This window comes from Crocodylus porosus, unplaced genomic scaffold (assembly GCF_001723895.1).
Source record: "Crocodylus porosus isolate Cpor-Errol unplaced genomic scaffold, CroPor_comp1, whole genome shotgun sequence".
Taxonomy (NCBI): domain Eukaryota; kingdom Metazoa; phylum Chordata; order Crocodylia; family Crocodylidae; genus Crocodylus; species Crocodylus porosus.
Genome location: NW_017728931.1, coordinates 125296730 through 125312061, shown reverse-complemented (window position 1 = coordinate 125312061; position 15332 = coordinate 125296730). Strand labels below are relative to the sequence as shown.

The 15332-nt window shown below is 41.5% G+C and overlaps 1 protein-coding gene across 12 annotated transcripts in view; it reads left to right on the top strand.

The window, feature by feature from the left end:
- The window catches only part of MAGI2 (membrane associated guanylate kinase, WW and PDZ domain containing 2), a 1214455-nt gene that overhangs the window by 789330 nt on the left and 409793 nt on the right, over positions 1–15332 (top strand). For all 12 annotated transcript variants that reach the window (XM_019543630.1, XM_019543629.1, XM_019543624.1 and 9 more), the window contains one exon: positions 5843–6058. In XM_019543630.1, the coding sequence (XP_019399175.1) occupies positions 5843–6058 (216 nt within the window). The remainder of the gene's footprint in view (positions 1–5842; positions 6059–15332) is intronic.

The window sequence follows — 15332 nt, the reverse complement described above, 5'->3', positions numbered from 1 at the left end:
AAATTAATATTTATCTGCCTCTGGCTGCCTGTCATATGGCCCTCGATGACTTGCAAAAACTTAGTAAGTGTCCCTCCGCCCAAAATAATTGCCTGCCCCTGGACTAGATGATGTCCTGAGGTCCCTTCCACCCCTAATTTTCTATGATTCTATATTTTTGACAAAAAAGCTTTCCTTGAGACCCTAAGATAACTAAACAGAAGCTTTTCCTGGGATCTCCACCAAGCACTGCCACAAACACAAGTAATAAAAAATGGGCATTTAAAATGGAAAGCCCTTTCTAATCCTTGTTTGTGTATGCCACTCACTTTAATATAGGAACTGAAAATCTGCTGCTCCAATTCATCAGGCAGTGTTGCAAAATCATCATAAAAATTTATGAACCCAAGCACAAAAACTATTCACCCACTCCTACTGTCGCGATTAAAAAAAACCCCCTAATTATGGTATAGTCACCCGTCAAAATAAATTACTCACCCTGGTTGAGTGGGTGAATAGCAGTTTGAGTGGCTCCCTTAAGGCGGTGGTAATTGTCTTGAATTTTGTTAAAATACAGTTTTCATTATATGTTAACATGTCTATGTACTGTTTTCCTGTTCTGGAATTTTACAAAGCAGTTATAAGAATTCTAAAGTGAGAGAACGTCTGCAGTTCTTCAATATATTTTATTCCCGTGTATTTGAAAACACTGTTTCATTAGGCAAAAAGTATGCACAATGTTTAGGCTTACAACTGGTCAGGAATTTTTTAACGAAAGTTTCCTTGGAAACTGCCAGTTCTTTGGAATCAAAATATCTGTTCTCAACTCCATAATTCTAGGACAGCCACCCATGTGGTCTGTCCTGGCAGTAGAGTCCCAGGCTCAATAGCTGTGGGGAAGCCCTGTTGAGCCAGGGCTTGCAGGGTCTTTACAGTGAAGCTAGGAGTCTGCCATCCCTGGAAGTTCTGGAATAGGACTGTCCAACTGGCAGCCCTCCAGGCCGCAGCCAGCCCCAGAGGAGTTAATCTGTGGTGCCTGGACCCCTGGTACATAAACCAGTCCCACCCCATCACTACAACTGCTGCTGCTGCTGCAGCCAGAGTCTTTGAGCTCCCACCCCTTGCTCTATCTTTTGCTTCCTGCCTCCAGCCATGGGAACTGGGGGCAGCTTACGTGGCCTGGCATGCAGAGCATGGGGATGCTAGCTTGATGCAGCTGTGGGGAGAGGAAGGGGAGGTGGCCCCAGTCACTCAGAAGTTGGCAAGTCCCACTCTAGAAAATCCTCTTTGAACCAGGCACAGGCATTTGTATTAGAGATTTTGGCTCAAGTACATCTATACTCTTTTCTGTCATTTTTTTTTTTTTAGTTTTCTAGCTCTTTTATTTTTCTCTGTGATGGTGAGGGCCCTTCATAACCACTAGAAATATAACTTTTAGGTTCAGTAATGACTCATAGCTTGGCAGGAAGCAAGATAAGTATAAAAAAAAGTTTTCTTCAACATGCTGAATTTCTTAGGCCTTAAAGTTTCTTAATTATTTCCTTCCTAAGTATCTTCTGAAAGTCCCGATCAGGATGTCTCTCATCAGGAAGGGGAACAAGGTGATACATCCCTGACAGTATTTTGTCTGTGTTGCTCTCTAAGGAATCTTGTATGTCTTCTTTGAACCAAACGTAAGCATTCTCAGTGTCTCTTAGAGTTGCCATCCATGCTTTTTCAGAAAAACAGACAACTGGGATCACATGAAGACAATCATTTTACTGTTACCTAGATAGCTGCCCTCAAGTAGGGAAGACCCTAGTGACAATCTATTCAGACTACTGGTGTCACCTGCCAAGAGGGGATGTTTTTTGCTTGCAATCCTGTTTCTGAGAGGATTTTGTTGCAGTATTTGACATGTTTTGATCTAATCGAATTCCTTTTGTGAAATTAACCAATCCAGCTGTTAGAACTGAATAATTTTCACTCCAGCATAGGAGAGAGGATTATTGCACAGCTGGAAATAAAGATATAAACGGAGCTTTGCTAAAAACACCAGAAGATCCCATCACCAGGGGAAGGGTCAGAGTAGGCTGAGGGTTGGGCCCTTCCACATACACAAAACAAAAATCACATTTGACCCCAGAAAAAACATTTTCAGATTATTCAGATATCCAGGTCCCTCGTCCCAGGAAAAACCCTAAAAAGGCTCCTGGGATAAAAAGTGCTAAATTTGCCCCATGACAAAGTGAAATATGTCTGAATGGTTTAGCTGGGATTACATAATTGAAACATTCAAACAATTGTCTTGAACACAAAACAGTCACTCCCTCTCTGACCTCTCATTTCTAATTCTCAAAGGAAACTTACAGAATACCTTTTATAGATGACCCTATGAACTTCACTTCATAAATCTACTGGATACAAAAATCATGGACTCATTATAGACATTGGATTTATGACACATTACAACCTGCCTGACATCTGACTCACCAGATACTTGCCTGAATGTTACTATTTACATTTTTCCTCCATTTACTCCCTTCCCCTCCCTCTCTACGCTTTGTTTTCCTAATTTCCATCTATTTGCTTTGAGTCTCCTTTGCTTAGCCTTAACATTCCTTCACCCATTTTCCACCTTGTTCTCCCCTTCCCCTCCCTTCTCTACCCATTTTTTCCCAATTTCCACCTATTTACATTCTCACTAACTTCCTGTCACACTTCCAGCTTATTTCATTGCTTGGAGATCTCAGAACAGCTATGGAGTCTCCCTATGCCTGAAGAAGGGTGCTTGTGCCCAAAAGGTTGCTAAGAACTTTGTTCCAACTACTCAGATGGTCTAACAAAAGATATCACATATACCCAAAGAACCTTGCCTATAGGTATTTAGCTACCTCTGAAATCTTTTTCAGGCATCTAAATACCCTTTAAACAATTGACCTACAATTCACAAAATGTGGATCCTCATGTAGAGCTATTTGTAGGGGCATTTAATTCTTGTTCATAGAAAATCTTTTCTTGGTGCATTATGTCTTTGTGTCCCTAAGGATTTTCTGACGCATATTATGGGTCTGAGAGAGAAGGCTATTTAACTTCCAGAAATAGAGCAAATATCTTCTGTACTTAGACAATCTTTTTGGTGCCTGTCTTTTTACTTATCATTCACAATGTTTTCATGGGCTTACAAATATGCTAGTTATGGCATAACAGATTATTCCAACCTATCAATGACATATAAAAATATAGTTTTACTATTTTCCAACTACTTGAGTTGGTCTAATAAAAGATATTGGATTTACCCAAAGAATCTTGTCTGCCGTAGTTTTACTGTTGCACTTGCCTTTTTATGACAATGGGAAGACTAGAAAGAAGGCACAAAAGAGCCATGCCACTGTACCTGAGAATTTGAATCAGAGTGGACTTTTGTACCGGTGGTTGTTACATGCAGCAGCTCATGAAATCATGGGACAATCTTTATGATACTGTAGGCTGTTGTGGAAATGGAACGCTTTTGGGCTGGTGAAGTGTTTAAGGTAGAGGAGGAATTTTTAAAAGGAAGAAATCTATTTCTTTAAAAATTTATAATAGGTGTAAGGCATAAAATCCACCAACATAGGTAATATGCAGTTAAGGAAATATAGAAATTAATTTGGAGTTTCCATACAGGTGAGAAAGTCTTTTTTAATAAGTGTTAGTTTCAAAGTAATCTTTTATTGGCCACTATCAAAAATACTGTTGAATAATTAAGTCAGTGCACCTTCAGATTCAAAAACTGATTGAGACCCTCCCTAATTTTGATACTTTTCAAAGATGCTGAAATAATTTTTAAAAGAAAAGAGGAGGGAGAGAGAAATATTTAACAAATATTAAAGTATTAAAATCCACAATTGCATGAAGCTCATTCTAAGATTGAGGACCATTAACTTAAGAATATTTACCTAGTGGAAATATCTGTTCTGAATAAATATCTGCTAATCCATTGTGACAAATCATAGACCATTCAGCAGTTGTTGGAGCACTCAATAACTTATCTGTACTGAGGTGGTGTAGTGACTGAACATTGTATTGCTTTACAAAACACAAGAAATACTCTTGTCAGAGCAATATCAATGCTGCTTACTAGATATATGTTATGATATTTTGCTGATCAAAGAATATCTCATTATCTCTCTAGGTAGCATATTTAAAGGTGAGCATATGTTTTGGAAGGTGCTACTGTTATTATTTGACCATACAGAAGCTATAAAAGTAAAAACCCATAAGGTAGAAAACCATAAAAGTGTCATAGGGCCTATGAATCGCTTAAGCAAGCCAGGAGCGCACTGGTAATAAGTAGCCTTACTGTAGGTTCCTAGCCTTTTGGAAAATTCCCCAGAGTTATGTAAACAGGTCAGTATTTTTGGTAGGAATTGTATGCACAATTTGCCATGCTCTCCTTTTAAAAGCTAGTTATTGTGAGAAATCATTTTCCCAGTGCACTCACCATGGACACCCTTACCAAACAGCCGCACCAAATGGAATTCTTGTTCGCAAAAAATGTAGCTTTGTAACTGTGCTGTTATTTTTGTCCCTGTGCCTTGTGTAGGTGTTAGAATCATGCTTTGCTGTTTTCTTCCTGAATTGAATACATAAACAGTTTGGGAGGGAGGAGGGAGGTTAGACAGATTATGGATACTAGATTCTGCTAGGTTTGAGGAAAATAGGGACGTAAGAAACAGGAACTGAAATGTCAGATCCAATCTGTGATCCATCTAGTGTAATAACCTGTCCCCACAAATGCTAGATGATTCAGAGGAAGGTGAGAGTGACCTCTCCTCAAAATCTCTTTTTAGTTAGAGATTGGTGTATGCCCAGAAGCATAAGGCTAATATTTCTTCCAAAATGTATTAATAGAAACTATTACAAGTTTGGAGGTGTGCCTATGAGCAGGAGAAATGTTGATGGAGGAGACAGAAATCTCTTGGAATCATTACTAAAGAGTTGTAATTCTGTATTAGGGATGTGAGAGGTTAAATGATTAATCATTTAACTGATAAGCTCAGTGATAACAGGTTAGCTTACTGGTTATCATTTAGACTGGGACAGGGTGCAGTCCAGCAGGGAAGGGGGGAAGCAAAGCCATGCAGTACCCCAGCAGGAACCAGGAGGAGGCAGGGCAGGTCGGGGGAGGGAGGGAGGAGGAGGGATGGGGAAGGGGAAAGGGCGAACTAGTGTGCCCGTCACCTATGAAGTTAAAGAAGAAAACAGTGGGCAGCCAAATGACTTGTCAATTAAGCAATAAGCTGCTTGTTCACAGATATTTCCTCCCTCCCAGCGAGGGGCTTCATGTGAGCTGTGTTGTCTGGCAGGGCTTGCCATCGCTTCCTCTCCCATCTGTGAAAGGGCCAGGGAACAGCCCCCAGCAGCAGCCATGCCCGAGCCCCTGCATTACTGTTTAACAGATGTAATTAGAGGAGGTTAACTGGATAATTTTTTTAACAATATTTACATCCTTATTCTGTACAGCAACAGGAATAGATTATCTGCCTACCAACCAGTGGTTTATATAGACTTTTTCTGGTACTTGGATGATGTGATGTAATACAAAGCGTGTTTACCATAATAGATGGTCAATGGTCCCTTCAAGTCTCCAAGCATACCTATTTCATGAGATACAGTGTTGTGAAATTGGATTGTCCTATCTCTTTCAAAAAATCAATTAGCTTTTCATTAAAAATAAACACTATTTGAACCTTACAGAAAAAAAAATGCATTTTCTTTGAAAAGGGACAACGGAGCATTCCTTGCACCAAACGATATCAATAGATCCTCATGATCCAACAGAAAAGGAAGGAGCAGTTATCCTTTTAAGAATCTAAATATTTAATATTCATTTTATTTTCAGACAACTATTACGGCACTCCAAAACCTCCTGCTGAACCAGCTCCGCTACTGTTAAATGTAACAGACCAGATCCTTCCAGGTGCGACACCTAGTGCTGAAGGCAAACGGAAGCGAAATAAGTCAGTGAGCAATATGGAAAAGACAGGTATTGAACCACCCGAGGAGGAAGAAGAAGAGAGGCCTGTAGTTAATGGAAATGGCATGGCTGTAACACCAGGTCAGTTCTTATATCCTGTTTGAATTTTATTTTTGTTTTACAGAGTGGCCAGTTATTTTATTCTACAGTTAAAAGGATGTTGATGTTGAAGTAGCAGTTGTATCTCGGAGCTAAGAGCACAAGACTGGTCACTAGGACTCACAAATAACCATTTTATTGCAAAACCTAGAACAGATCGCTTAATCTCTGTGTACCTCCGATTTCCTTGCTGTGAAATGGTGATAATGTGTATTTACTTCATAAGGATGTTGTAAAATCTACTAAGTAAAATATTTGTAAAATGTTTGATTTCTTTGAATAACAAAACCTATGGGGATATGAATTCATCAGAATCTGGATGAGATTGAGGCAATATCAGTGTGCTTAGGTTGGTAGTACTTTCACTTAGAAAGCTGAAAGTTAGTAGGGAAAAGTCTTGAACCCTCCAGAAAAATGGCCTGCCAGCGTACCCAGGCTCTGCAGTTGCATGTAGAAAATGAGAACCTTGGGCGTCTAGTACTAAGAGGCATCTACATTTACATACTTTGGATCTCAGTGCTCCAGATAAAGATGAACTCTACTAGATACCTGCCAGTATCCAAGGGCAAAATTCCCTTTTGCTGCCTCTGAAGCGCTCAGTTCCCCCTTCAGTGTGTGAGCAAGGATCTCCACGTTGCAACATCAAAACACGTTTTACTCTGAAACACAATTTGATAAACAAGCAATTGTTTTTTTCTTCAGATAAGTAATAAAGAGCTTGGAGGTTTTTATCTCATAGAAAAACACCCCAAACTATACGTGATCAGCAATAACATGCACAGGTTTAAGTACATATATTTTTCTTATTTGGCCTATGTATGTCTAGAATTAGTATAAAAAGCCAGGGGAAATAAATTTCTTTAATCCTAACAAAATTAGAAGTTTGGACAAAAATGATTGAAGTGGAAGTCTCTGTAGTGACAATCCATGTAGGTAGAAAGATAAAGCAATGTATTACAAGCTTCCTAAATTTGCAAGTTAACATAAAACAATCAATCCATTATCTAATCTTTAAGTGCTGTCACATTCATTTTCACACTGGATTTTACATATGCTTTTCTTCTCTGACTTGGTTAGAAAGTATATCGGATTGAAATCTTTCCTTGTTATGGATGTCCTGACTGAAAGTCATTCGTTCTGTCTGCTGTTCATGAGCATTTAAGGGCAAATCCTTAACTCGCCACGATTGTGTTCAAATAGGTGGGCAGATCACTACAGAGGTGTCAAAGATGAGAAGCAAAAGTCCTATCCCTTTTCCCTCAAAAAAGCTGTGGAGTCACTCTTTGGTCATAGCTGCAGCATGCCTTTTAATCCTTCCTCTCCTTCTGTGGAGGAGACTCAATGCAGTAAGGAATCCAATAAGCACATCCTCATGTCATTTCTGTATTTAGGAAGCCCCCATATTGCTAAGTTAAGCATTGGGAGTGCATCAGTTTACCTGCAAGGGTCAATAGTCATAGTTTCATAGTTGGTAGCATCAGAAAGGACCTGAGCAGATCATCAAGTCTGACCCCCTGCCATGGCAGCAAAGAGTACTGGGGTCAAGTGATCCTGGTCAGGTGTTTATCCAGCTTCATTTTAAAGACCCCCAGGGTAGGAGCCAGCACCACTTCCCTTGGAAGTTGGTTCCAGATCCTAGCTGCCCTGACAGTGAAGTAGCTCCTCCTGATGTCTAGTCTGAATTTACTCTTTGCCAGCTTATGACCATTATTTCTAGTCACTCCTGGCGGTGCTCGGGGGAACAGGAACCCCACAAGGGTCCCCCCTGACTAGTTTGTAAACTGCCACTAGATCCCCCCTCAGCCTTCTCTTGTGGAAGCTGAATAAGTTCAGGTCCCGTAGCCTCTCCTCGTAGGGCCTACCCTGCTGCCCCCTCATCATGCGGGTGGCCTCCTCTGGACCCTCTCCATGCTGTCCACATCCTTCCTGAAGTGCAGCACCCAGAACTGGACGCAGTACTCCAGCTGCGGCCTGACCAGTGCCGCATAGAGGGGGAGGATCACCTCCTTGGACCTGCTTGAGATGCATCTGTGGATGCATGGCAAGGTACAGTTGGCCTTCCTGACTGCATCCCCACACTGTTGGCCCATGTTCATATTGGCCTCAATAATGACTCCAAGATCCTTCTCTGTCTCTGCACTGATGAGAAGGGAGTTCCCCAGCATATAGGTGTGCTGCTTGTTCTTCCTCCTTGCACTTGTCAGTGTTGAAACCCATCCTGTTCTCATCCCCCCACCCCTGTAACTTGTCTAGGTTCGATTGCAGCCTATTCCTCCCTTCTAGCATGCCCACTTCTCCCCACATTTTAGTGTCTTCTGTGAATTTGAACAGGGTGCTTTTTACCCCCTTGTCCAAGTTGCTGATGAAGATGTTGAACAGTGCAGACCCGAGCACCAAGCCCTGCAGAACCCCACTGCCCACATGCCTCCAGGTCAAATAAGACCTGTCCACCACCACTCTCTGGCTGTGGCCCACCAGCCAGTTAGTGACCCATCTGACTGTGTAGGCATCAACACCACAGTCCCCCAGTTTTTTAATGAGAATGGGGTGAGAGACCGTGTCGAAGGCCTTCCTAAAGTCCAGAAAGACTATATCCACCGTGATACCTGCATCCAGGGATTTGGAGTCGCATGAAGCGAGCCCCCATACCATGTTTCTGGTATCAATTTCAGGACAATATATTTTTATTTGTAATCCAAAGTGAGTCAAGAATAAATAAATCCCTCATTTTCCCCTTGCATTGTCCGTATATAACTCCTCCTGGATACATTCTACGTGAGTGGGTATAAGGCAGCACCCAAGAAATAGACTCTAGTGAGTGTTGTGTTAAAAATAAAGCATTCTCTGAGCATTCCACATAATATGATGCCCGTGCAAAGTTATTTTTAGGTGTTGCTATCTGAAGAGAAGTGTTTTGCAGTTTGGTTTCACCAGTTGAGGACTTTGTGGGCTATAAGAAGGCTACCCATGCTGTGTTGCCTTTGTTGGGGCTGTAGTTTACACAAACCCTCTATTCCTCTGCTTACTCAGTGTATCAACTGAGTAATCAATATATGCTTAGACTTTGTCTCCAAACAGCCAGAAATAACAAAATGCAGTAAAGGGTCACCCTTGATGGAGGACCAGAATATATAGCAACAACCAAAATCTTGGCCTTTGTTATTTCAAGTACAGTCCATTTTTAAATGGTGTTTCTTTCACTTTTAAAGGCCACAATTCACTGAATACAGAGCTCTAAGTACTGTCAAAAGACTGATATGGTTCTTTAGGATGCTTATACATCCTTCACAACCTCAAGTCTTATTAACCGCTAATATTGTCAGTGTGTAAGCAAGATTAAAGCTTACAATGTGAAACTACGACCAATAAAACAGCTAGGATGGATGGGCTGGAACACATAAAAGTTCAGAAGTGAATCTAAGAGATGTTAAATAACTTCTCTGTCAAGTTGAATGAAATTTTTACTTGTGGAGATTTTCATGCCTATTCTCTGCTATTTATTTATTGCTATGTCTTTGTTCTTCCTTTATGAGGAGGTAGTCTGTGAGTTTGTAGAGACTTCCCTTGGACACTTAGGGCTCTGTGAGTAGTTTAGGATCTGCAGGTACCTTGCTTTGTACCAGTCCATCAGGTCTCCATCTAATAGCAGGACTCCCTACAGATTAGAGATTTTCTGACACAATTCATAATTTCCTTGTTGTTACTTTGTGCCATGCCTAGTTCTTTGTTCAATCCATGTTTTGCTCATTGTCTTAGGCATTGACGGTCAGCTTTTCAATTCAAAGGGCTGTTTTTATGTTATTTGAGCGTGAAATGGTGCATAATGTGGTTCTGATCCTTGACAGGGGCTTCTAGACACTCCTGCAATATAAATAACAACAATAATGATATTGCTGAGCAGCTCAATGTATTGATTGGCATCTCAAAAATGATCTGCCAGAAGAACCCACAACTGAAATAAAAGTATTTTGCAGTATGTTATAACCAAAATAAAGCTGTTCCCTTTATTTGCCCCAAACCAAAGCTGCTTGACTGACATTTTACCTGTCAGAGTCCAGCTCAAGACTAATCCTCTTCAGTGATGTTTTGGCATCTACTTCAGCATGTCATGAACACGTCAGTGATTGACCAATATTGCTACAACTTCTTGTTGTCTGGCCTACATGGATGCTTGACACTTATTATCATCCCATTAAAAAAGAGCTATCTATGTTATGGATTATGAATATGATCCTGACAAAGCTGAAGAAAGCTTCTTTTAAATTGCTTCATATCTGTGGCTTAAATTTCCTACAATTGTCAATCCCCAGTGGAAATGGCTTCTACATGAAGGGTGAGAGAGGAAATCTCTTCTAATCCCAGGGCACACAGTCATGGAGATGTTGCTCTCTGCTTTCATCTGTGCACCATCCAATCAGAGCGTACTCCTGAAGGAAGAGACGTGAACAGGACAACAGCAGGAACAGAAAGGACATCACAAATTCAGTAAGCTGATGATGTCACATGGCTTTTCATTATCTATAGAGTGTGAGAAGGAGGAAGACTTATGTTAATGGATGAGCAGGTGAAACCATAAAGAAGACAGTCAAAGAGTAAACATGAAATAGAGAAGGGTCCTCCACTTCCCTTCCACTGTCATTCTGCATACAAATATGCAGCATGAATAGTACAGAATAATTTTCCCCAGATTTTACTACCAAGGTAAATTTACTCTACAGTAAAGAGAGATGGTGGGCACATCTACACATGATGCTATATTGTTGTAGTGACATGCTACAGTAATGTGGCATTGGCAAGCCCAAACCATGACACTGATGCGACATCACAGTAGTGACAAGCTACCTCACTATAGTGCATTGCTATGGCAACGTAGCTCCTAAAAAAACTGTGCGTCACTGGGACAGAGCAGTAACAGCTGTTATTTAGTACTTCCTAAAGCAAGCACTAAATGATAGGGCAGTAATGACTGTGCTGTGGGGGCATGTGTAGACATGCCCAGTGGTTCTTAGCCAGGTTGCACAGCACCTTAGGATGCCATTAGATCTTTTTAAAGGTGCTGTTGGGTGTCACACAGTAGTTACGCTGCTAGGTATGCAAACGCATACATATGATTCACAAGAGAAACCCAGTGATTTCAAACAGGAATCCATAGTGTCAATAGCATTTTTATGTCTTCTCATCTTTCTGAGTTCTCTGCAACAGAAGAATTTCATAGATTTCATAGACATCAGGGGCTGGAAGGGACCTCACAAGATCACTGAGTTCAGCCCCCCTTCCATAGGTAGGAAGTCTGCTGGGGTCAAATAATTCCAGCAAGATAAACATCCAAACATTTTTGAATGAGTCCAGAGTAGGTGCTTGCACCACCTCTGAGGGGAGTCTGTTCCAGACCCTAGACACTTGGACTGTAAAGAAGTTTTTCCTTATGTCCAGTCTAAATCTGCCTTCCAGAAGTTTGTGGCCATTAGACCTTGTTATCCCTTGGGGAGCCCTGCTGAACAAGTGTTCTCCCAGATCCTGATGCACCCCCCCCCCCAATGTATATAAGTGGGGGTGCGTCAGGATCTGGGAGAACACTTATATGCAGCCACCAAGTCCCCCCTGAGCCTTCTCTTCTCCAGGCAGAAGAGTTCCATGTCCCCCAGCCTCTCCTTGTAAGGTTTGCTCTCTTGGTCTTTGATCATGCAGCTGGCTCTCCTTTGGACTCTCTCAAGCTTATCTATGTTCCTTCTGAAGAGGGGACCCCAAAACTGGATGCAGTACTCCAGCTGCCCTACTATTTTTCCATAGTCAAAAAACAAGGTAAAACTAAGAGCTGCCATTTTTTCAAGGGTGCCTTAAAGCTGCCACAGTTAAGAACCACTGCATAGGACAAATGATTGGCAGCAATAGGCATTATTTCAGTATCTAGTCACTACTAGATGGCAGGAAGACGATTTGCATAATGCAGCGGTTCTCAACACTCCTAGCCCCCAGACCACATCTAGCCCATGGAATCATGTGATCTGGCCTGCAGCGTTCTCCTAGAGAGGTCTAGAAGTCTAGGTCTAGAGTTTGGAAGCAGGAGAGCAATGACAATTTTTGCTGCCACCGCTCCCCCACTGCCAATTTTCCAAGTCCTGTGGACCAGATGACATAGCCCCATGCATGGTATTCCACCAGCGCATGAAGACTGAAGATGGGCCTGATTCAGCACACATGGTTCCAGGGCCAAGCCTGGAGATAGAGGGCCTAATCCAATCCACGTGGGTTTGGGGATTGTGTGCAGATTTGGGGACCAATACCAAGAAAATGGGATTGGAGCAGTGGGCCCAATCATGCACAGAGCCAGGGCTGCAGCAGCAACAGGCCTATTCCAGCATGTGCTATCTAGGGCCAGTGCTGTTGAGGTTGGGGGCCTGATCCAGTACACAAAGGGGCAGGGCTGGGGCAGTAGACCCAATTAAGTGTGCACAGGATTGGGTCCAAGGCCTGATCTGGCACATATTTTGTCTTGGGATAAAATTGACTAGCAGAGCTGGACACAACTGGTGCCCCTAATTTAGTTTATATTTTGTAGTTGTATAGGATGATTTGGATAGGTGTGGTCCTTCCTCAGGCAGGGGGTTGGACTAGATGACCTGTGGAGGTCCCTTCCAGTCCTACTTCTCTATGTTTTCTATGTAGAATGAGCTTCACTGATATATAGCTGCAGTGGTTCAGTCCATTTCTGTTATGTAGTAAAGTCAATGATCTCCAAAGGAAACATTTAGCATCCTGTTTCCCTAAACTATTCTTTTTCATCATTCCCTTCTACCCTAATGTTCTTCCTCTCCTCCCTGACTTTTTCATACTCCCTTGTTATTCTCTCGTTCCATTAATACTCTTCCCATATCTGCCTCATTTAAACCAATAAAACTGTGTGGTTAATAATGTAGTCTGTGCCAATGGGAACAGTTCTTATGATACCCTTTCTTCTTAAGAAAAATCTTTGTGATGAAATTCATTTCCCACTGTGAGAACCCCACTTAAAGAAACAGGAACTTCCTTAGAAGAACACATTTTTTATATAAGCTTTGAATAGTATTCCTGTATTCATAATTAATCTAGAGCTGTTGCAGTATTTTCAATGTGTGTAGGGGTGCTATGTTAATAATCATTGTGTTAAAATTCATACTTGTCTTGAACAGTGTTCTTGTATTCATAATTACTGTTAGAACCGCTGCTGTGTTCTTACAGCATGTAAAGGTATTTGGTTAATTAAGTTTGTCAGTTAGTTTATTGTCAAAGTTTTATAACATACTGCAGCTATTTTTTTCTTGTATTTGTTCTTTTCATTTCATACATTGATGCACATGGGTATTAATACAAGTAATAAATAAAATGCTATCGATTGATTCATTGGCTTTGGTATACAATGTTTGGTGATCAACATTTGGAAAACATTTCATCTAAGAAGTCACATTTGCTTGCTTCCAGTGGGCAGAAACCATTGCCTTAATTTAACACTGTGCTGGGAGGCAAAGCAGCTAGTATGCTGGGCACTGCACTGTAATAATAAATAAATCACTTCTCTAAAGAGCTTATAGTTAAAAAGATCAAATGTTGGGGCAGATGAGACAAACAAGACAAGGCTAGCTAGTGGAGACAGGATAACAGATAAATACAGGAAATGCATAATTTTCAAATAGTCAGGACTAAGAATCACAATTCTCCATTTGCCTGGCTATTATTGTGTTATATTCAGTACTTTGCCAAATGCATTATAGAAGTTATATTTAAGGAGGAAGTTGAAAAAGGAAAAAGTGGGAGCAGAGATGACTGAAAATGGGAAACACCGATTGTATCCTAAATGTTCATTCAAATCAAAAAATTAAATATTTGATTTTTTTAGAGAATGAAATATTTCCCCAAAATTTAATTTGTAAGATATAAAGCATTTTATATTAACATTTCAGCTAAAATAAAATATTTCTACAATTTTCATCAAGATTTCTTTTGCAATTTGTTGAACTTACCCAAGAGACTTAATTTGGTCTGTCAACATGAACCTCTATTTCTCTGTTGTGGTTCATTGCCTCATGGGAATGGTAGTTTGGTTACCTGGTACCTCCATTCTTCTTTTTTGGCTAAGTGTCATCTGAACTGTTTCCTAGGAAGCATCTGTAATGATATTACTCCTATTGCACATCAAAGATCCAGGCAGATCCAGGCGGATCTTGACAGGCTCAGGAAATGGGTGGACAAGAACCTGATGGTGTTCAACACCGAAAAATGCAAGGTTCTCCACCTTGGGAGGAAAAACCTGCAGCATCCTTATAGGCTTGGCAGTCCTATGCTGGTTAGCACTACAAATGAAAGGGACTTGGGGGTCATGATTGACCACAAGATGAATATGAGCCTTCAGTGTGATGTTGCGGCTAGTAAAATGAGCAAAACCCTGGCTTGCATCCATAGATGCTTCTCAAGTAAATCCCGGAACATCATTCTCCCATTGTACTCAGCCTTGGTGAGGCCACAGCTGGAGTTCTGCATCCAGTTTTGGGCTCCACAATTCAAAAAGGATGTGGAGAAACTTGAAAGGGTGCAGAGGAGAGCCACACAGATGGTCAGAGATCAGGAAAACAGACCTCTTCAGCCTGGAAAAGCACAGGCTCAGGGGTGATCTGGTGGCCACGTATAAATTTATCAGGGGTCTGGGAGAACGTTGGTTTACCAGAGCGCCCCAAGGGATGACAAGATCGAACAATCACAAACTCCACCGCAACTGATTCAGACTGGACATAAGAAAGAACTTCTTCACTGTCCGAACCCCCAAGGTCTGGAATAGACTGCTGCCTGAGGCGGTTCAAGCACCCACTTTGAAAGCCTTCAAGACACATTTGGAGGCTTATCTTGCTGGGATCCTATGATCCCTGCTGACTTCCTGCCCCTGTGTCAGGGGGCTGGACTCAATGATCCTCTGGGGTCCCTTCCAGCCCAAATGTCTGTGAAATCTATGAATGAGTTTCCTTGAAGCAGGAACCATTGTGGCTAAGCACAGACATTCAGGGTGGTTAGGGACAGGTTAGATTGCATTAAAAATAGTCAACCAATCTAAGATAAGTTGGGATATGGGGGTAAGGTGGGTAGGGAAGATGGGGGCAAGCAGGCTTGGGGGGAATCTGGGGTCCATAAGAGGGGTAGGGAGACAGGTGTGATCTGCGTGAGCAATTGGGGAGATGAAGCAGGCAACATCTGCAGGTGGATTATGCAGATAGGGGCAAGCAGATATGGG